This window comes from Aphis gossypii, chromosome 2, assembly GCF_020184175.1.
Source record: "Aphis gossypii isolate Hap1 chromosome 2, ASM2018417v2, whole genome shotgun sequence".
Classification (NCBI taxonomy): Eukaryota; Metazoa; Arthropoda; class Insecta; order Hemiptera; family Aphididae; genus Aphis; species Aphis gossypii.
The window spans coordinates 51,099,563-51,122,751 of record NC_065531.1 but is presented as its reverse complement, the minus strand read 5'-3'; the positions used below and the strand labels follow the sequence as shown (position 1 = coordinate 51,122,751).

Genomic DNA, 23,189 nt, shown 5'->3' with positions numbered 1-23,189 from the left:
ATATTTTAATATACTATATTATAGTCGATGTATCCTCAACTTGGTCCGTGCGCACTATTTTCGGGAGCGGTACATTAGTATTGTGCAGGCAGTCGTGAGGTTCATTTTAACTTTGAAATGTATACAAATATTTGAATCACAACCAATGTTAAAAAAAAAAAATTAAAAATTGAAATAATATATGGTACATATTTCATAGTATGTATATTTCAAAAGTAGGTAATTATCCTATGTACTGTATACGTTGTTACGTCTAACGTATACAGTACATATCTAGTATTATGTATCAATATAATGTCTTCCTTTATTTTTAAATAAATAAATATTTTTTAATTTGGTTAGAAAATAAAGCTACCTACTGTCTATTATATTTAATAAGATTATGAACACGCTCGTCGCTGAGATGAATGATCGCATTTTCAATACATTGATACAAAATGCTGAACACAAAAATGTAAATAATGTCATATAACAATCTTCTTAAATAATATAATATGTGCAATAATTTATTACAAAATTACCAATGTTAAAAAAAAAAAAATTAAAACTTGAAATAATATAGGTACATATTTCATAGTATGTATATTTCAAAAGTAGGTAATTATCCTATGTACTGTATACGTTGTTGCTGTGATTCGAATATTTGTATAAATTTCAAAGTTAAAATGAACCTCACGACTGCCTGCACAATACTAATGTACCGCTCCCGAAAATAGTGCGCGCGGACCAAGTCGATGATATAATGGGTGGGGTGGAGTACGGTCTGCATTAGTACTATGCAGGCAGTCGTGATGCACGTTTGACGAATTATAATACTTTTTCATTAAAATATACACATGCCCGCAATCAATGTTACCATCATCGGTTATATGATGATTAATATCAATAAATTATTATATAGGTGTATAAAACTTTATATTTTAATAAAATTGACACAAATAATTAATAATAGCACTTAAATACAATACATAGATTATAGATTAGATTAAAGGTTAAACAAGTACAGTTATATTATTATAATATATCTAAAAAAATAGAATTCAAAATAATGAATTATATATTTTATTCATATGCGTCATCGACTTCCATAGGTGTTTCGGGATTTTCCTGCCTTGTCACGCACATACACATTTTGCATATAGACGGTAATATTGAGTCAAATACCCGTCCATGTATTATGCTTAATTGTTTTAATAAGTCAATATTTAATTGTGTTTTTGAGTTATGTATACTAACTATAGTGTTATACATCTGCAACTCGAACTTCTCGAACATTCTAAGTTGTAATTGTAAAAATGTTATCGTTTCCTCGTCGTTAACGTCATTGATCTCCATGGGTGTTTCGACATTTTCCTGCCTTCTCACGCACATACACGTTTTGCATATAAACGGTAATATTGAGTCAAATACCCGTCCATGTATTATGCTTAATTGTTTTAATAAGTCAACATTTAACTTTGTTTGTGAGTTATGTATACTAACTATATTATTATGCATTAACTCGAAAATGTTAATAAGTTGTAATTGTAAACATTTTACGATATCTTCGTCGCCGTACATGTTCATTGCTGTAGTACAAGTTGTTTTTTCCGTGCCCTCAAGTGTATGTTGTTGGAATTAAGGATGTATACAACAATTTTCAATTATGTACAGTGTACACCCTACTTGTTTGATGGTTAAATGTATACTGAATAAATTAATAAAAAAATATGAGATTTTATAGAAGTCTGGGAGTTGGGAGCCAAATGTAAATTGTGTCCAACAAAGGGGAAAAATTTTGAATTGTACCTGTTATTTCTTAGGTATATATCTTTATGTATAATTATTTGCACCCAATAGAAATGTTATTTTTATAGTAGTTATTTAGCATTTCCCAAAGGATGTCACGAAGAGGTGGCTATCATTAACTGTCTCATTTTAATTTTTGAAAATATTATATAATATATTTTATAATATAATAATTTATTGTAACTGAAGTTCCGTTATACCTATATATAGTTTTCATCGGAATTTTCAGATTCGTATTTATTGTTTATTATAGACATCGCATTCTGTGATGATTTTGTCGCATAATATTTTTTCCATCGTAGTCATCATATTATAACCGATGATGGTATAACATTGACTACGGGCATGTGTATATTTTAATGAAAAAGTATTATAATTCGTCAAACGTGCATCACGACTGCCTGCATAGTACTAATGTACCGCTCCCGAAAATAGTGCGCACGGACCAAGTTGAGGATACATCGACTATAATATAGTATATTAAAATATATAATATATATTTTTAATATATTATATTCGTCGTAATGAGGCACTCACACTACATAAAAGTGAATTGTATCTAACGCCCAATAGATGCTGTCGCGGCAGACCGTACTCCACCCCACCCATTATATCATCGACTTGGTCCGCGCGCACTATTTTCGGGAGCGGTACATTAGTATTGTGCAGGCAGTCGTGAGGTTCATTTTAACTTTGAAATGTATACAAATATTCGAATCACAACAACAACGTATACAGTACATAGGATAATTACCTACTTTTGAAATATACATACTATGAAATATGTACCTATATTATTTCAAGTTTTAATTTTTTTTTTTTTAACATTGGTAATTTTGTAATAAATTATTGCACATATTATATTATTTAAGAAGATTGTTATATGACATTATTTACATTTTTGTGTTCAGCATTTTGTATCAATGTATTGAAAATGCGATCATTCATCTCAGCGACGAGCGTGTTCATAATCTTATTAAATATAATAGACAGTAGGTAGCTTTACTTTCTAACCAAATTAAAAAATATTTATTTATTTAAAAATAAAGGAAGACATTATATTGATACATAATAATAGATAGGTACGAACTACGAGTGTTCGACAATAAGTATGGTCCGAACTATGGAATGAAAAATTAATATGATTGCAGTTTTGCACAAGTGTGTATTTGCGCGCACGCGCATGCGTATGGCATTAAATTTTTATGGTGGGATTTAGTGAACAAATTACCAATATAAAAGACACAGCAAACGAAAAATAATAATTAGTCATTCAACATATTTTCAACGTCGTAGCAAGACCGACTCACGGCAGACTTGCGCGGCTAAGAAAATAATATAGTCTTTACTCTTTTCGACACAAACTCAACGAATGGTTTGTAAGTCAATGCGGTAATAGTTGGAGTACTTACCTACTTTCGGCATTGTACCGTTTTACAAACCGTTTGCTATAGTTCCGTCCTCCCGTACATACTTGTAGTTATTATTAGTCTAGGGCTCGGAAGTTGTAGGAGCTGAAAAAGGTAAAATATCAGTACCTATCTAGTCTTTTACCGGCATTGTAGTAAGACCCAACCAGGGCAGACTTACGCAGTGCAGGTAAACGGAGACCTCCCTAGCTGAGACCTTGTCGGACGAGTGAGTGGTGTTATAGTTGGAATGTTCCGGCACCGTATCGGACCTCGCACTGTTTACAATCCATGAGACAATAGTAAACAGTTTAAAAATAACACTTGACAAATTAATTAAATTTATATTTAAGTTATCAAATAGTACAAATACAAATTTTCTTTATAATGAACTTAATTTATTTTGTATTGGTGAACTATTTAAAAAATGTTTGTTTTTATTATTGTATAAGCACAAAAATATTATTTTAGTAAGTATTCATAATATTGTAGTAGGTACTTATTTAATTTAAGAAAAATATTAATTTAAAATTGTATAAAAAAATGCCAAAAGTCTTTTGGTCTTAAAAGTTTGTTAAATACAGCTAATAAGTTATGTATTGATTTAATAATTAATTTTATCCATGTTAGAAATCATCACAATTATAAACATAGAATTCTTAAGTTAATTTAATTTACATGTAGTTAAAACTTTTGTATGGGTTGTATTAGATACTTATTTTTGTTTGGTTTTTTTCTCATAATATGTACAATTCCTAATCGTTTACTATCTTTTAAAGTTTTAAACTTATACAATATTTATTGATATAAATGCAAGCCTATTGCCTTATATTTCAGAACTCTATCTACAACTCAAGTTTTAACTTAAAGGAGGTGTGTAGAAAATTTTTAAATTTTTCTTTTTTTTTATGCCGGCAGTACACATTCGCCGAGACAGTCTCGACGAATATACGAGAATGCACGAGTATGAACTAGGTGCTCTTGTGCTCGCGACTCGAATAGCCTCGTGTCCTTTGACTCTTGCTATAAAAACCGCCTTCCGACCGAGCGCCGTCGAGGCGAGGCGAGACAAGGTGTGAACTGTGAAGTGACACGAGCGCGTCTAGTTCACTCTCCCGCTCGGCTGCTCTTGCGAAGTCTCGGCGAATGTGTACTGCCGGCATTATACACACATACCTAAATGTATTTTTTCTTTCTACAAATATTATATTATTAAAAAAAAGCGGGTAAGTGGGTACCGCTCTGCTGTACATTGGGTGCCGCGTGGATCACTATTATATATTATAGGAGTGTTAAATTTAAATCCAATGATAGGTATCATTGTATACGAAAAATGATTCTGAACGAAGATAATTTGTCAGCCTAGGATATAATTTCGAGTGGTTGGTGAAAAGGGTAGTTTATATTTTAATGGCCTGAATACACCAAAATTTAAGTACTTTTATAATTATTGTAATTATATACAGTTTGTTTTCCGCGAGTTATTTTATTAGAAGAAAAACATAATTTTTTTTCAGAAAATATTAAACAAGTATAGAAATCCCATAAAAATTGAGAAATATGCACTTTTTTTTACAGTTCACATAATATTCAAAAAACTGCATTTCTTATTTTTGTGTTTAATCTTATCAATGTATAAAACGGATTTCTAGCTTGATCTGCTATAAATTGAGAGCATACAAATCAATATGCAACACCTACAACTTCCGAGCCCTAGTTATTATCACGGTTTAAGATATACCTTAAGGTATATCTTTAGCCGTGGTTATTATATTGTCTATAGATAGCATCACAATGAAAATTTAAAATAGGTATGTTGTTTTTACAATTATCTATCTTTTTAGCTATAAGTAGTAACAATATGATTGTTAAACATGGTTTTTTTCAATATGATCAGGATTTTTTTTTATGATGTATCATAAAATCACCCTACCGCAGTACGCCCACAGATGTATAAACATAAATTTAACAAATTATTTAATGGACTATTATCAACTAACAATAAATTCTTATCATTGATGTTATGTAATCATTGCCCTGTGGCATATGGCTACTTTGGCTTCACTATTATTACAAAGTCGGCTATCTAGTTGTTTTATATACCTGTGAGTAGGTACCTACGCCAGTACCGCTTAATTGTGATAAAAGTTAAATTTCAATATTCTATATATACGGATGGTTATAATAGGAAGGAAGAAGAAATTATAAAAAAAAAATTAGATCTATGTTGATTGCGTAAAAATATTATAGGTACAATAATCCGCTATATAGTCGTCATTTCGTTTATGACTGTCAGCAGTCAGCATGTTAGGTTATTTTTTTGTCTTTCACAAATTTATACATTGCGTAAACACGCGTGAGCGTTATACAGGCTGCATTGACGACGGTTTTCGAGTGACGGCAGACTGGGCCACTGTACTACTGTCAAGTACAGTGGTCCGGGGTCATATTATTATATTTATAGGGCCAGTACAAAATAACCCAACGTGTATAGTATTTGTATTATCTTCTTTACATCATGACCATCTTAAAGCATTCATGTTAATGTCTATAGAGAGAGATATAATATCAGATGCTAATGATGCTATTGATTTCAAAGAAATACTAAATATAGTAAAAAAGTCTTCATCATTGATGAACCAGATGTTATCGGCTTAAAGACCAAAGTCAATTATAATATTATTTATTTTAAATTTAATATTTATGTTAAAATTAATAATTATATGTTAATGTTATAGTTATACATATGTTAATAAATAGTTACTTTTTAAATTTGTTTTCTAATTATTATAAATGCAATAGATATATTTTATCTATAGCATGTTATTTTAAACAGTAAGTCTGTAAAGTTAAATATAATTTGTTAGTTCGTTTGCAAATATTTTTTTTATTTATATAAACAATGTTTCATTGTTTCAATTCATATTATTAAACAATATCTAAAACCTCTTTTTATAAATTATTTTTGAAAACATCAATAAAAAGAATAAAATTAACTTAAATATCACAGTATCCAAAAGTATAAACATATTTTATTTAAAATGTTAAATAGTAAATTGGTTTTTATACGCTATGGACCGATTTATTTTTCAGAATAGAGAGCCGATGGGTCCTAGTCCGTTCCTGGCGCCTCTGATAATCGATTTTATTAATTTTAAGTCTCTTGAATAAGGTCGTGAATCTATTCGTAAAAAATAAATTGTACGATGAAAAAAAAAGAGGATTAAATTACCTTTAGTTATTTAGATACGGACATATCTCATATTGTACTATTATTGGGTCCATGTTATTGAAGTACAAACGTTGTATGTACCGATATATTATATAGTAATTTATTTTTATTGTTATTTCATCATAGGCATCATATATCGTTTTCTGTCATTTTATGATTCAAATTTTTGTTAGGTATTACAAATCGGAATAGTTTTCCAAGCATTCTTTATTCTTTTAGTCTTTTAATTGAACAATTATTTCAAAATATATTAATGTTTTTCTTAAAGAATTTATAGTCGAAATAAAACACATTAATAAAAAAGTCGGTCAAGTGGTACCGCTTTGCTATACATTAGGTGCCATGTGGGTCACTATTATATATTATATAGGACTGTTAAATTTGAATTCAATGATAGGTATACAAAATAGGTATCATTGTATACAAAAAACGATTCTGAATGGAGATGAAGTGTCAGCCTAGGATATAATTTCCAAAGGTGATTTATGTTTTAATGGCCTGAATACACCAAAATGTAAGTTCTTCTATAATTATTGTAAGCCAAACTTATGAAAAATCTTGTATTATATTTTCAACTCTTAGCTTTTTATATAAAAAAAGCTATGAATTATACCTACAAAATAATTAATATAAGACTAACTTATTAGGAAATTTGTATTAAATTTTCAAGTATTTTGACTCAGCCAAAAAAAATTTATCGGTATTTATAAAATAAATAACTAAACAAAAACGAATATTTCAAATGCCTGAAAATTGCATTAAAATAAGCGAAATATTTTGAAAATTAAATGATGTAAAGAATTAATGCTAATCTAAATAACTAGTGAAATTTTCAAGTATCTACGAGTTATCACTTATACTTTATATAATAACAAATACTTAAATACGCTTGAGGATAAATTATTATCGTTACGCAATTTCGTAAAAATTTAAAATTCAAATGCACATAACATTTTTCCTATAATGACGTTTCAAGATTTCTCTATATATATTTGAAGGAAACTTAGTGTTGAATTTTTTAACCTTAGATATAAACACAAAAAAAATTATTATTTTTAAGATATTTTGACATATTTCGTAAAAATTTGAACTATAAACGCTTATATAAAAAAAGTCAGCAAGTGGGTACCGCTCTGCTGTACATTATGGGGTGGGGTGGACCTCGAACTAGGGTATATTAAATTTGAATGCAATGATAGGTATCATTGTATACGAAAAACGATTCTGAACGGAGATGATTTGCCAGTCTAGAATATTTAACGTTAGATATAACTACAAACAATTTTCTAAATTTTGAACTACAAAATAATTTGCAAATATTCATAATTTTGACGAAATTTTGTCAAAATTTGAACTTCAAATGTTAATATAAAAAAAAATGTGCCTATGTATTCTTATAATTTTTTAATCACTATAAGAATAACATATGAGGAACTTAGTATAAAATTTTCAAGTATTTTGATAATTGGGCCAAAAAAATTTTTCAGAAAAATTGAAAATTTCAGTTGTCTATAAATAGCTCAAAAAAACTCAAAATATTTTGAAAATTAAATCATGTAAAGAAAATGCCAATATAAATAACTGGTAAAATTTTCAAGTATCTACGACTTATACTTTTTGAATAATAAGAAAAATTTAAAATCGTTTGAGGATAAATCGTTATCGTTACGCGATTTCGTAAAAATTTAAAATTCAAACGCACTTAAAATTTTTCCTATAATGATGCTTCGAGTTTTCTCTATAGCTACTTGAAGAAAAATCTATGGAAAACTTAGTGTTGTATTTTTAATCCTTAGTTATAAACACAAACATTTTTATGATTTTTCAACATCAAAATTACTTGCAAATTTTCGCGTTTTCGACAGACTTCGTAAAAATTTGAACTATAAGCTTTTATAAAAAAAAATTGTGACTAACGATTTTCAATTTTTTTAGCTACAATAAGAACAACTTATAAGGAACCTTGTATTAAATTTCAAGTTGTTTTGGTCACCCAAAATTTATTTATCGACACTTCAAAAAAAAATTCTCGTAAAAATAGAAAATTTCAGTGGTAAATAAATAACTCAAAAAAAGTCAAAATATTTTGAAAATTTTGAAAATTTCAAGTATTTACAGTGATTAGTTTTTGAATTACAACCATATAAAAAAATCGATTCAGTCGAAAACTGGTTTTGCGTAAAAATTCCCGTTTTTCCGTCATTTTTTTTTTGTTTTTCTCGATTTTTTTGAAAACTGTTGGAAAATGTTTACTTTTTACCAGTATAATACACCAAGGATATTCACTTTTCCATCGGAAACCACCCCCGAAGTTTGAAATTGAAGCATTATTTCGACTAGTTATGCTGTACACAGACACAAAAAAAAAACATACATTATTGTAAAATCAATACATTCATCACTCCGTTCAGAATCTAAAAAGGGGCTAACGATTATTATTGTATTAAATTTTCAAGTGTTTTTGGTCAACCAAAATTAATACATCGACACTTCAAAAAAAAATTCTCAGAAACATTGAAATTACAGTTGTCTATAAATAGCTTAAAAAAGTTCAAAAAATGTTGAAAATTTAACTGTATGTAGATAACACTTATCAAAACATTTGGTGAAAAATTCAAGTATTTACAGACTTACAGTGATTAGTTTTCAAGCTACAATCATATAAAAAAATCGATTTAGTCGAAATTGGTTTTACGTAAAAATTCCCGTTTTTCCGTCACATCTTTTGAAAACTATTGGAAAATGTTTAATTTTGACCTCTATAATGCATCAAGAATATTCATTTTTCCAACGAAAGCCACCCCCGAAGTTTGAAATTGAAGCATTATTTCGACTAGTTATGCTGTAAACAGACATAAAAACAAAAACACTTACATTATTGTAAAATCAATATATTCATCTTTTCGTTCAGAATCTGAAAAGGATGATCAATTATTCAAGTGGGTAATGCTCTTTTAGACAGTAGGTATTGAGTGGACCTCGGATATAGAGTACCTAAGTCACTATAATAGGTATATTAAATTTGAATGCAATGATCATCGTATACGAAAAATGATTCTGAACGGAGATAATTTGTTAGTCTATGATATAATATATTTTTTACTGGGTGGTGAAAAAGTTGGTTTATGTTTAAATGACCTAAATAAAATTAAATCATAATAATATATTATACATAGAAAATGCCAATTTAAACAACAGGTGAAACTGTGAAAGTTTCAAGTATCTACGACTTAGACTTTTTGAATAATAACAAATATTTAAAATCGTTTAAAGAAGAATGTTGTAATACATTTTGAAGTTTTTATGATTCTTCATTATAGATTTATAGAAAAGTAAGAAAGTTGTTAGTTTTCACGTGATTATAGTATTTTGTCAACAATTTGAATTTTAAGCATGCAAATAAATATTTGTGGAATTATAATGTGTATAATGGTACTTTTCTTTTATTAAATTCATAAATAACAACTTGTGAGGACCTTGCAATACATTTACAAATTGTAGGTTGTTTAGGTAAATAGATCCAATATGCTTTTAGAGTTGACTAAAAAGTTTAAAATTGAAGCATTTTACTACTATACTTGTTTATTATAAAATCATTTGGTTCATCATTCCGCTCAGAATCCAAAATAGATTATACATAATTTTGTTTTATTTGTGACAAAAATGTTAAAATATCAAATATTAAAAACATTCAAAAACATATTTACTCATAATTCATACTCATATAAATATTAAACAAACACATAATAAGTGTTATTTAATAAATATAATGTGCTATCTAGAAAATATCTAGTTTTCACTCAACATATTAATCAACAATTTAATTTAGTAAAAATTATGATTTTTTATTAAACATAAGTGAATATAAAAAAAAAAGATAATACTTTTTCATTTATAAATGTATCTGAAAGTGTATGTTATTATTATGTAAGCTTACAAGGCATTTAAATAGATAAAATAATAACAAAATAAAATATGCATTTTTTTGCACATAGCATACAAAATGTATTAAAAAATATTAGTAACCAAGTGTTAATTTTTTCATGAATAATTATGTTTATTAGTTAAAGTTCTCCAGCATCATAGGCTTGTTGATATCCACGGCCAGCTTTTTGTTCAGGATCTAATTTAATCATATCATCTATTCTGAGAATAGTTATTGCAGCCTCTGTTGCAAATTTCAATGACTTAATTTTAGATATGGCAGGTTCTAAGACACCAGCTTTTAGATTATCACGTATTTCACCTTCTTCTAAATCTAATCCGTACCATTTATAAACATCGTTTTCACTACTTGTTTGACTTTCATTATGATAAGATCTGAGTTTAGCCACTAACTCAGTAGCGTCCTGTGCAGCATTAATAGCTAAGGTTTTAGGAATAACTAACAGAGAGCGTGCAAATTCTGCAATAGCCAGTTGTTCCCGGGAACTCAAAGATGTAGCAAAATTTTCTAAATAAATAGATAAAGCTGCTTCAACTGCTCCACCACCAGCTACAGCAGATTTGGATTCAAGTACACGCTGAACAGCACACAAGGCATCATGAATGGAACGTTCCATTTCATCACAATAAAAATCATTGGGTCCACGTAATATAATTGAAGCAGCGCTTTGAGCTTTTGGTCCTTTTACAATTATTAATTCATCGTCAGATATTTGGTCTTGTACAACTTCAGCAGCTTCCCCAAGACTAGAACTTTCAAAAGTCTCTTCTCCTTCCATATTTGTTAAAGAAGTTAAAAAAGATGCACCTGTAGCTTTTGCAATTCTTTTTAAATCGACCTTCTTAACACGGCGTACAGCCAATGCTTTTGCTTCGATGAAATACTTCAAGCAAATGTCATCAATACCACCAGTGCATAATATAACATTAGCTCCAGTTGCTAAAATTTTTTGAACTCGCTCTTTAGTTATATCAGACTCACGTTGACGAATTGCTTCAAGCTGGTCAACATCATTAACTAAAACTTGTACACCTAATTTCATCTTAGTTTTTTGTAAAGAAAAATCTAAACATGCAATTTTGGCATTTAAGATTTTTTTTGGCATTGCTTCGGAAGCAACAGTACAATTCAAAGCATATCCTTGAATGAGTAAACTTTCTCGTGCACTTTTACCATGTGCTTTAAGTACATTAATGGTCTTAATTGGTACAGATACTCCACCACGTTTATCAGATGGTCGTTTCACAAGCATGCATGCATCTACAACCATTTTTGAAAAGAATTCTGAATCAGCCATGATTAATTTGCTTGACATAGATGTAGTAGCAGCATTTTCCAACCAATCACGACGTAAATCATCAACGTTTACAGTTAAATTATTCTGTATATATTTACAAGATTCTTTGCATGCCAATCGATATCCACTTATGATAGAAGTTGGATGTATTTTTTGTTTAACCAACTCATCTGCATTTTTCAATAACTCTGCAGCTATTATAACCTGAAAATAAATACAAGATAATATAATACATGTATGTTCATAGGCAAAATCAGAAAATTTTTGAAAGCACGGATAGCAGATTTTTTTAGTTTGTAAGAAATCATAGATAGGTATTGACAAATATGAATAATGCAACTTCTTTTTTTGAAAGTGTTTCATTTAGAGCTCAAGCTTGTTTGCAGTCAGGTGGGGAACACTTTGAAAATCTTATTAATTAATCAAATAAACATAACATTTATTTCCTTGTTATTTAATTATTATTATTAAACTACTTTATTTTCATTTTATTTTTAAAAAAAATTGACTTCTTACATTATTTTTATCACCTCTAATGAGTTTATGCCTAAGTTAGACTTAATGTTTAGAAAAATTATAAATTTTATAAAATTAATAATTAAAATCACAAAAGACCTGTAATGTTTAGCTGCGTATAACTCTGCGATTATGAAAGATATGAAAACCAAACTTATAAGGTATTCAAGGTATTATTCTGTAGAATAATACACAACCAAAATAACCCATACTAAATATTGAATTATTTTGAGTAATACGAGATTTATTTTTAAAAATTCCAACTTTTGATAAAAAAATTTAATTTTTTCAATTTAATAATAATAATTTACATAAGTTTGATTTAATTGCGTATGTTGGTTGAAAGGACAATTAAATAGCTTTAAAACAAAAAAAAAATTATGTTAAAATGTTGAAAATTTTCGGAGAAACATAAAAAAATCTGTGGTAGTTTTTGTTTGGTTTAAAAAAACTTAAATTGACCATAACTCTCGCCATAACTCAAAAAAAAAAAAGAGTTAGACCCCCACTTTAAAGTTTATTTCTTCGTCATTTTAGGTATACTATATGACGGCGGCCGGTCACTTCGCCCCGGGACACATTGTATATTATTATGTTCAGATATTTATAAAAAAGAAAAAATTTTAATTAAAGACAAAAATGTATTTATTAAGTTTCTATTTTGGGTGCTCAGTCAAGCCTTTAGTACAAAGTTAAAAAATAATAGTTCTATAGTATACTTACAACTGATGTTGTGCCATCACCAACTTCTTCATCTTGTAACTGAGCCAATTCAACAAGGACTCGAGCAGCAGGATGTTCAACATCCAACAATTTCAAAATAGTAGCACCGTCATTGGTTACAGTAACATCCTAAAACCATAAATTTGAGTATTCCACAGAATATTTTTTAAGTGTAAAACAATTATTTTAACTTACTCCAATGTCATCAACCAACATTTTATCCAGACCAACTGGACCTAATGAACTTTTAACAATGTTTGCAATAGCATTTGCTGCCATCACATTTTGTGTACGGATGGGTGTTCCAGACGTCCTAGAACCGGCTACAGTCAACGCACTTACAGACATGACTTGTATTTATGTTTCACAGTTTCACACGAAAAATTATTATAAGAACTTGAACAATATCTTTTCTACGGATGTGTAGCTTGTATACTTGCCTATGCTCACAAACAAATCGACTCGGAGAGTCGCCTTATGGCTTATTGAAATAGTGTGCATCTACCCCTACCCTGCCATATTAAGATTTGAGGTTATGTTTTTAAATAAAAGTATATTTTATAACTATTATCACACTATTCATTATGCTTATCTTCTTTTTTTCTTCCAATGCACCGAGTCCACAATATATTATACATATATAATATATATATATATATATTATATTATGGCCATGATTTTAGGAGGGTATACACCATGGTCTATCTTAAAAAATCGTGAACTCACTAAAGTTCATAGACATGTCTATGCTAAAGTCGGATACATTATCTAATTTATATCTGAGACAGAGTCTGTATCTAATTATATAAAAGCAATTTAAAGTATTTGACGTGTCAAAGTAGAAATCTTTGTCATGGGTTGGCTTCAAAACTATTTATTCAATCGTCATACATTTTTTTTAAAAAAAAGAGGACATTACAGATCTGGAGATTTGGCAGGAGTAGATCCAGGAGAGAGTTTAGGAAGTCAGCTGACCCGTAGATATTTTTTCTCATTAAAATATGGCCCCTCAACATGACAAACTACATTACTATGTACAATACTACAATAATGAAAAAAATCGAAAAATTTGCATGGGGTGGTAAAGTGCATTTTAGCCAAGTATAATATACTAAATATAAATTTTAATAATATGTAATGACTAGCTGACTTAGCAAACTTCGTACCGCTTTTCGGCTAACGATTAATGAATTTAATGATACCTGATACCTTTTAGCTAAATATAAATATATCTTTAGTCATGATTTAAGTAATAAAATGAATACAAAATTTAATCAAAGACGTGAAATAAAATATTAGTTATTTAAAAAAAATAATATTTTATCTTTATTTTCGACGATTTAGTTTAGTTGTTTGATGGACAAATTATCATTTGTTTAAAAACTGAATTGTTTAAATAATTTTAATGGATTCTACAGATTATATTCAATAAAAAAATCATGCAGTGAAGGGTTAATGATAATTCACCATCATATTATGTTATATTATTATCAATATCAAAAAAAAATTTATATGGTAGCTGGTAACTTTGAGATGTCGTAAACCCTTTTAATTAATTCAGAAAAAAATGGTTTGGGCCATGCTAATATTATAAAATACATATTATGCGTTAGACTTATACACTAGCATCTAGCTATATCTATAAAATGATAACATAATAATTACATAACGTCATTTTAATGATAATAATATGTGCATTTGCTCGTCATCGTAAAACTATTTTTTTGAAAATATATTTATTCATATTATTATTGATTACCTAATGAATAGTAGGTATATTATATTAAAATATAAATTTAAAAAGACCATCTAAACAGGTATACAATGTACGAATCAAAATAGGTATTGAAATCCTCGTTAAATTATTATAATAGGTACTATACTGTCTATTCTGTGTATTTGTGTAAATAATAATAATAATATATTGTGTGTATTAATATATTCATAAAAAGTCAATATAGGTACCTAAACATAATATCGTATATTATATTAATATCATAGAGTAATGATATATAGTATATATATAGTATGAATAGTATGATTAATATGTACCTATAATGTGTAATGGCGTAATACTGATGTTAATTTTTGTTTCTAAGTCTATTTTATCATGTTATGTTTATTTAATTATATCATATTTGACATAAGTATTTTACTTTAAAGTATTTATTTAAGTTTTTTTGTAGGTATAATTCATAAAAAATTTTGCATAAGTAGCTAAGAGTTGAAAATTGAATACAAGATTTTTCATAAGTTTAGCTTACAATAATTATAAAAGAACTTAAATGTTGGTATATTCAGGCCATTAAAACATAAACCACCTTTTTCACCAACCACTGAAAATTATATTCTAGGCTGACAAATCATCTTCGTTCAGAATCGTTTTTCGTATACAATGATAACTATCATTGGATTCAAATTTAACACTCCTATAATATATCATTTTGATCCACACAGTACCTAATGTACAGCAGAACGGTACCCATTTACCCGCTTTTTTTTACTGTAAAACAAGTTTAATTTTTAAGTACATTCGTTATTAAAATATTATACTTATTACTGACGTATTAGTGATTGTTTTCCATAAAATGTTGTAAAAGTATTTATAATATGTTTATCTAGACGGAAAATCAACAAAAATGTTAAGTGATACAATTTCATATACCTACCATGTACTGAATACTCGTCATATTATATATTATTTATATTATAAAATAAAATACTTATAAGTCGACCGCAGCAAATTACTGGCTGTGACGTTTGTGTACACAGCTATACATATATAATATCGTTTCTTTTTTTTTTGTATTGTCAAATATCGAAATAAATATATAAATCACAAATGTACTTATGGGTAATATACGTAACAGAGACCTTGATATCCGAACTACACACCAATGCTTATCTTGGTGAGTGGTCACCCCAAAAGGCGACTTAAACGTTCTTGGTGTCACGATCTTAAATCGTGCTTGATGTCGGGACCTGCTAAATTAAAATGATTGTACTATCCTCCTTTTCCTTTGTATTCTATTTCATTCTTTCTTACAATAGCACTAAAAAAAACCTCCTATGGGCGGCTTCTTATCTCCTGTCATTCAAGCCATATTACCTCCACGGCTCCACACAGATTTCTATACTAGACAGTGTAGTAGAAGTATGTGGACCTCCATCACAATATCATACACGCTAATTGTAAAATAAGGTGGATATCCACCTTGTTGGAAAATAATAATAATTACAGAATACAGATTGTGTATTTAACACAGATATTTAGAATAAAATTTTTATTTTAAAAATTTGTGGTATTTTTAATAATAAAATGTTAAAATGTATAAAATATGTTTTTTTTATTTTTATAAAAATTATTTAGAATTATATTTCATGGAATAAAAAACAACATCTCTGTGCACTATCTCTTATCTATAATTCGCGGCTCGCGCACGTGATTTTCAAAATATGTAGTGATAGTAAATACTGTACAAGTTACAACTACAGACTGTTAACTGGTCATTGACTATTGAGACTGATGTACGGATGAACCGATTTATCACGGTGTCCTCCCCGTTCCTTTTGTAATTTACTCGACGGTTGATTCGCGTTTTTTTTCTTACTGATCATTTAATTGTTCGAAATGTTTTACCATAATTTTTACAATGTGGATCCGTTTAAGCCCACCAGTATGGAATTTAATATGTTTTCATCGGAAGAAGTAAAAAAACTGTCAGTGGCACGTATAGATTCCCTTATATCATTTACTCCTTTGGGCGAACCCGTACCCGGAGGATTATATGATGCGCGTCTCGGGTCTATTCATACAAACAGTGGCAAGTGCTCAACTTGTAATCAAAATGCAGTTCTGTGTTCTGGCCATTTTGGTCATATTGAGTTACCTTGCCCAGTAATCAATCCAATATTTACCGCAGCAGTCATTCACATACTCAAGATTAGCTGTTTATCGTGCTACAAAGTATTGTTACCACGAGAAACTACTATATTGTTGGCAGCACAGTTAAAGCTCCTTGATAATGGTCAACTTACAGATGCCCACGACTTGGCCACAGAAATAAATGGTCTGAGTGAAGATGACGATAGAAATTTGTCTGTTGAAGAACTAGAAACATTTATCAGTTTATATTTAAAAGAACGTTTACAAGAAAATGATGGGTCTTATGTGAAGAGTGCTGATGAAGTACGACAGGCTTTCATTGCTGAAACCATGAATCAAGTGAGTACCTAAATTTATGTTTAAATGGTTTGAATTTCATAAAAATACTGCACTAATGATTAATTTGTTCTTCATCAAATTGTATTTCTTTTACAGGTTGCTCGACGAACTGGATGTATGCATTGTAAACAACCACTTTCATCTATTTCTAAATCATTTTCAACAATTACTATTTCTCATGCAGTTAAATCAAAAAAAGATAAAAAAATTAAAGAATATTTGTTTCCAACAGATATAAGAGAGCATATGAGACAACTGTGGATCAATGAAAAACATTTTATAAGTGCTTTATTACCAGTCTTAGCTGGTTTGAAAGTTGAATATCCTACAGATATTTGTTTTATGTCTGAAGTACTTGTTACCCCTTCTAATATTCGTCCTAACTTAATGGTTAAAGGAAAACTAATCGAGAGTCCTAGAAATTCAACTTACAAGTCTATTTTACGAGAAGCCAAGGTAATTCAATATATATGGTTATTACGGGATCAAAAAGAAGGCCAAGAAATTTCATCAGAAATTACTGAACTTGTCAATGAAAGTCAAGGAAAAGATAGTGTAGAAAAGATCCAAATTAGTATGCATAATTTACAAATGTGTGTTGATGCTCTTTTGGATGGAAGTTTGTATAAATCTTATAATATTAAAGATCAAACAATTAGAATCGGGTTAAAACAATTATTGGAAAAAAAATCTGGTATTATACGTCAAAATATGATGGGTAAACGTGTTGATTATTTTGCACGTTCGGTTATTACACCCGATCCTTATTTAGACACTGATGAAATTGGCATACCAGTTGAATTTGCTAAAAAATTAACTTATCCTGTAGCTGTTACTGACTGGAACAATAAAGGATTACATGGAGTTGTATTAAATGGCCCAAATCATTATCCAGGTGCAAATATGATTGAAACAGATGAAGGAATTGTAAAATGGTTATCTGCTACAAACAAATCACGCAGAGAAGCTTTATCAAAAACCCTTTTTTACAAAGGTCCAAATTCTAGAGGTCCTCAAATTGTTCATAGACATGTGATTGATGGGGATATGATGCTTGTTAATCGACAGCCATCTTTACACAAACCTAGTATTATGGCACATAGAGTTAAGGTTTTAAAAGGAGAAAAAACATTAAGATTACATTATGCTAATTGTAAAGCTTATAATGCTGATTTTGATGGTGATGAAATGAATGCTCATTTACCTCAAAGTGAATTAGCAAAGTGTGAAGCTAAGGAATTAGCCAGTGCTGTTTACCAATATTTAGTACCTCGTGATGGTACTCCATTAAGTGGACTTATACAAGATCATATTATATCAAGTGTGAGAATGACTATCAGAGGACGTTTTTTTACTCGAAGAGAGTATATGCATTTTGTATATCAAGCATTAAGTTCATTAGATCGTGAAATTAAGACTGTTCCTCCAGCTATCATTAAACCTGTAATGTTATGGTCTGGTAAACAAATTATTTCTACATTAATTATTAACTTGACTCCTTTTAATCAAAAAACATTCATAAATTTAATGTCCAAATCTAAACTTGAACAAAAATGTTGGAGAAATCCAAATAATTATGAATACCCAGATTTATTATCTGAATTCAATTTTATTGTACGGAATGGTAATTTATTATCAGGAATTCTTGACAAAAATCATATTGGTGCTTCTACTTACAGTTTGGTGCATTGTTTCTTTGAACTATATGGTGGAAAATATTCAGCACAGTTACTAAGTGCATTCAGTAAATTATTTACTGTTTATCTACAATGCGATGCCTTTACTTTAGGCGTAGAAGATATATTAGTGACTGAAAAAGCTGATCATCTACGTCAAACTGCTATTGATGAATCTAAAACTGCTGGAACATTAGCTGCTCAAGAATCTCTTGGTATTGAATATATAGACGAAGAAGCAATGAATATTAAATTAGCCGAATCATACAGCAAAAGTAACCACTTCGCCATACTAGTTGATAGAAATTACAAAAAACATCTACAGCCATTTACTAATAAAATAACTAGAGCTTGTATCCCCAAAGGATTACTTCAACCGTTCCCTAATAATAACTTACAGCTAATGGTACAATCGGGAGCAAAAGGATCTACTGTAAACACTATACAGATATCATGTTGTTTAGGGCAAATTGAGTTAGAAGGTAAAAGACCACCTATGATGATATCTGGTAGAACTTTACCAAGTTTTCCGCCATTTGATACACTACCTAAAGCTGGAGGATTTATAGGTAGTAGATTTATGACTGGCATTCAACCCCAAGAATTTTTTTTTCATTGCATGGCTGGGCGTGAAGGTCTTATCGATACAGCTGTTAAAACAAGTAGAAGTGGTTATTTACAGCGTTGCTTGATTAAACATCTTGAAAGCCTCATTGTCAATTATGATATGACTGTTAGAGATAGCAATGGAAGTATTGTGCAGTATTTATATGGTGAGGATGGTTTAGAAGTTACCAAAAGCAGTTTTTGCAATGAAAAGCAGTTTGGTTTCCTAGCTAGCAATGTAAATTCTTTCAAAGCTCTTAAAAAAATCAGAAATGATGAATGTTACAAAGAACTTGATAAAAAACTAGAAGAAATCAAGTCTGCTATGAAAATAAAAAAAACTATAAATAGGGAAAGTGAATTTTTAAGTTGGTGTAAACAAACTTCTAAAGTAAAAAAGAATTCAAAAATTAAAAATGGTCGTTGTGCACAAGACTTAAGAATGTGTAAAAAGTGGTATGAAATGGATGAAGATGTTAAAAAGTCGTAAGTACTAAGATTTGTTTTTATAAAAAAAAAAAATAATAATAATTTTTAAACTTTCTATTTTATAATATTTAATTACAACTTGTCTTAATTATACATTGATAGTTATACTGAAAACATACAAAGAATACCTGATCCTGTTGGAGCAACTTTTCACCCTGGAGGACACTATGGCTTATTATCAGAAAAAATGGATTCATCAATTAATAAATATTTTGATACTAAGTAAAAAATTTAAATATTTATTAATAATATATTACTTACATTTTAATATTTGATTTTTAAGTAATGGATTGAATGACGATGACAAACTAATTGCAAAAGAATCAATTCGTCTCAAAGCTATGGCAGCCACAGCTGCAGCTGGTGAACCAGTGGGTTGTATTGCTGCCCAATCTGTGGGCGAACCATCAACACAGATGACATTGAATACTTTTCACTTTGCTGGTCGTGGTGAAATGAATGTCACCCTAGGTATTCCTAGACTACGTGAGATATTAATGATGGCTACAAAAACTATTAAAACTCCATCAATGGAAATACCATTTTTCCCGTCTGAAAAGTAAATTTAAATAAATTTTGTCATAATTGATAACTACTTAAAGTGTTTGAAATATTTATGTTTAGTGTTCAAAATGAAGCAGAATTTTTAAGGAAATTAATGACTAAAATAACATTGAAAGATGTTTTATCAAAAGTTCAAGTTCGAGAAAAAGTAATATTAAATCCAGTTAGACATATGCAATATGATTTAACATTGCATTTATTACCACATCGTTGCTATGAATCTATAACCCATGTAACACCAAGAGCTGTCATGAGATTCATTAAAAATACATTTTCAGAAAACTTAAAAAGAATGTTCGTTAAAAATTTGTCAAAAAATTTTAGTGGAGAATTAATTTCTGAACAAACTAAAAATGCGATTAAAATAAATAGAGAAAAGAATAATGACAATGATGAAAATGCATTATTAGTAAGTATAATAATTAATTTGTACTGTTTCTGAATGTAATTGAAAGTTATTTTTATTATTTATGACAAAAAAATAATTGAATAAAAATAATTTAGGATGGAATTGAACCCCAAGAAACTAAAACTAAAAATCAAGTTGATTCTGATAGTGAATCTGAAGCTGGTGAATTTGATTCAGCGGCCATGAAAAGAAAGTAATTATTTAATATTTAAGATCTTTTAAACAATTAATTATAAAGATTAGAGAAGACAAAGTTATGAAAAAATAAATAATTTTAATATAGATATCAAATATTAAATTTTTTAGTTATAATATATATATCAGGGGTGGCCAAACTTTTTTTGGTCACAATCTACTAAAAATATACTTTTTCTTTAAGGATCGACTTCCATAGAACATTTTTTTTTATTATTGAATAAATATAATTATTAAGAAACATATAGCGTGGCCCTAAAAATAAATTCTAACATGATCGACTTTGAAATTGTCCGGGATTGACTGTTTGGTCGCCTCTGATAGATATATATATATATATATATATATATATATATATTAATATTATAACTTAAAATTATTAAATTTAACTTTCTTTTCTCAAGATTTTGCCAATTTTGAATTCTCAGCCTTTAACTTATAACTTATAAGTAGAGCTTGGATATTTATGACTTATATTATTTTAACACAATTTTAATTATATCAAAAATATATGATTTTAATTCAATTTATAAGTTTTGATTTAAATTTTGTTTAAATCTTATTTTACTTATAATTGCATATTTGATGTTTTTAAGTATAATTATATTTGTAAAAAATTAAAGTTTTTTCATTTTTGAATGGCAGTATACATTTTTAATTTCATATTATGAAGCTAAATATTTTTTTGGATATTTTGAAACAAGTAGTTTTATGAGTTATAAATATTTAAAGTTTAGGTGAGCAAAGGAGTAAATCATAATTTTTTATACTCTATTTCAAATGAGATCAGTTTCGGCGGCCGAGTTGTGCGCATGGGCATGGCCGACACTGCTGGTAGAGCTGCAGTCGAACAACTACTAGGTGGGGGAACCTGACAAAAACTGGTCGCCGCGCAAGGCTAATCTCATTTGGAATATATTATTATAGGGTATCCTCATACCATTCCATTCTACTTACCTAAACTTTAAATACTTATAATTCATTAACTACTTGTCCAAATTTAGATTTTTATGTATTGAAATATTCCTAAAATTATTTTACTTTAGAGTATGAAAACTATTTTAACTTTTCAACTATTTTAGAGCACAGACAGAAGAGTATGATTATGAAAAAGATGAAGATGATCCAATGAGTGATGAAGAAGCTGAGATAAATGAAAAACAAAACGAATGTGATACCTCAGATATTATAAAAAATAAACTTATTAATGATAAAGATAGTATATTAAATAGTGAAATTGACTTAGAAGATGAAAATAATGAAGATTTTATTAATAATAAAGATTATTCTCAAATTGTAATCGATGTCAAGTAAGACTATACATTGAAAAAAAAAAAAAAAAAATTAATCGATTTTAAACTTTTATAGATGTGATAAGAAACCATATAAATTTGCTTATATTCAAGTATCTATACCTTTGGAATTCAAAAGAATAGACTTAACAGCTTTAATTAAAGATTTGATGGATCGAGTGATTATTCACGAAATACCTGGTATCAATAGAGCTATTTTAACTGAAGAAGACGATAAAATAATATTAAAAACTGAGGGTTCACGTGGTGTAGCAGAGCTTTTTAGGTTTAATAATATTTTAAACTTAAATTCATTATACTGTAATGATATACAAATGATGTTGAACACATATGGTATAGAAGCAGCCAACAGGGTTATTATTAAAGAAGTAAAAAATGTATTTAAGGTTTGTATTGTGTTCTTCAATATTGAAATAAAATGATATGCAAGATCTATATTCATTGTATAATACTTTTGATTTAGGTTTATGGTATTAATGTAGATACCCGACATTTATCATTAATAGCTGATTATATGACTTATGATGGCAAGTATAAAGCATTAAATAGAGTTGGTATGAATGGCTGCCCATCACCATTGCAACAAATGTCATTTGAATCTACTCTTAATTATTTGAAAAAATCTACAGTTCGAGGATTAAAAGATAATCTAGTTTCACCTTCGAGTACTCTTATTATTGGTCAACAAGCTCAAATTGGAAGTGGACTTGTTAAATTATTATGGCAATAATTTCACTAGAAATTGTAATAACTGATCTTTTAATTTTGTTATTTTAAATAAAGTATGTATTTTTAATTCCT

General features: G+C 28.7%; 2 protein-coding genes across 2 annotated transcripts; one reads left to right on the top strand and one right to left on the bottom strand.

The window, feature by feature from the left end:
- Positions 1-10,248: 10,248 nt before the first annotated feature.
- Positions 10,249-13,418, bottom strand: LOC114125571 (T-complex protein 1 subunit alpha). Its single transcript, XM_027989286.2, has 3 exons — positions 13,107-13,418; positions 12,912-13,040; positions 10,249-11,876 (listed from the first exon to the last, which is right to left on the bottom strand). The coding sequence occupies exons 1-3, from the start codon at positions 13,257-13,259 to the stop codon at positions 10,494-10,496; spliced, it is 1,665 nt and encodes a 554-aa protein (XP_027845087.1). The 5' UTR covers positions 13,260-13,418; the 3' UTR covers positions 10,249-10,493.
- A 2,965-nt stretch (positions 13,419-16,383) lies between these two features.
- Positions 16,384-23,184, top strand: LOC114125554 (DNA-directed RNA polymerase I subunit RPA1). The gene is made up of 9 exons (XM_027989255.2): positions 16,384-17,136; positions 17,233-19,904; positions 20,010-20,129; positions 20,191-20,466; positions 20,532-20,880; positions 20,976-21,073; positions 22,158-22,385; positions 22,444-22,774; positions 22,852-23,184. The coding sequence occupies exons 1-9, from the start codon at positions 16,543-16,545 to the stop codon at positions 23,116-23,118; spliced, it is 4,935 nt and encodes a 1,644-aa protein (XP_027845056.2). The 5' UTR covers positions 16,384-16,542; the 3' UTR covers positions 23,119-23,184.
- Positions 23,185-23,189: the final 5 nt, after the last annotated feature.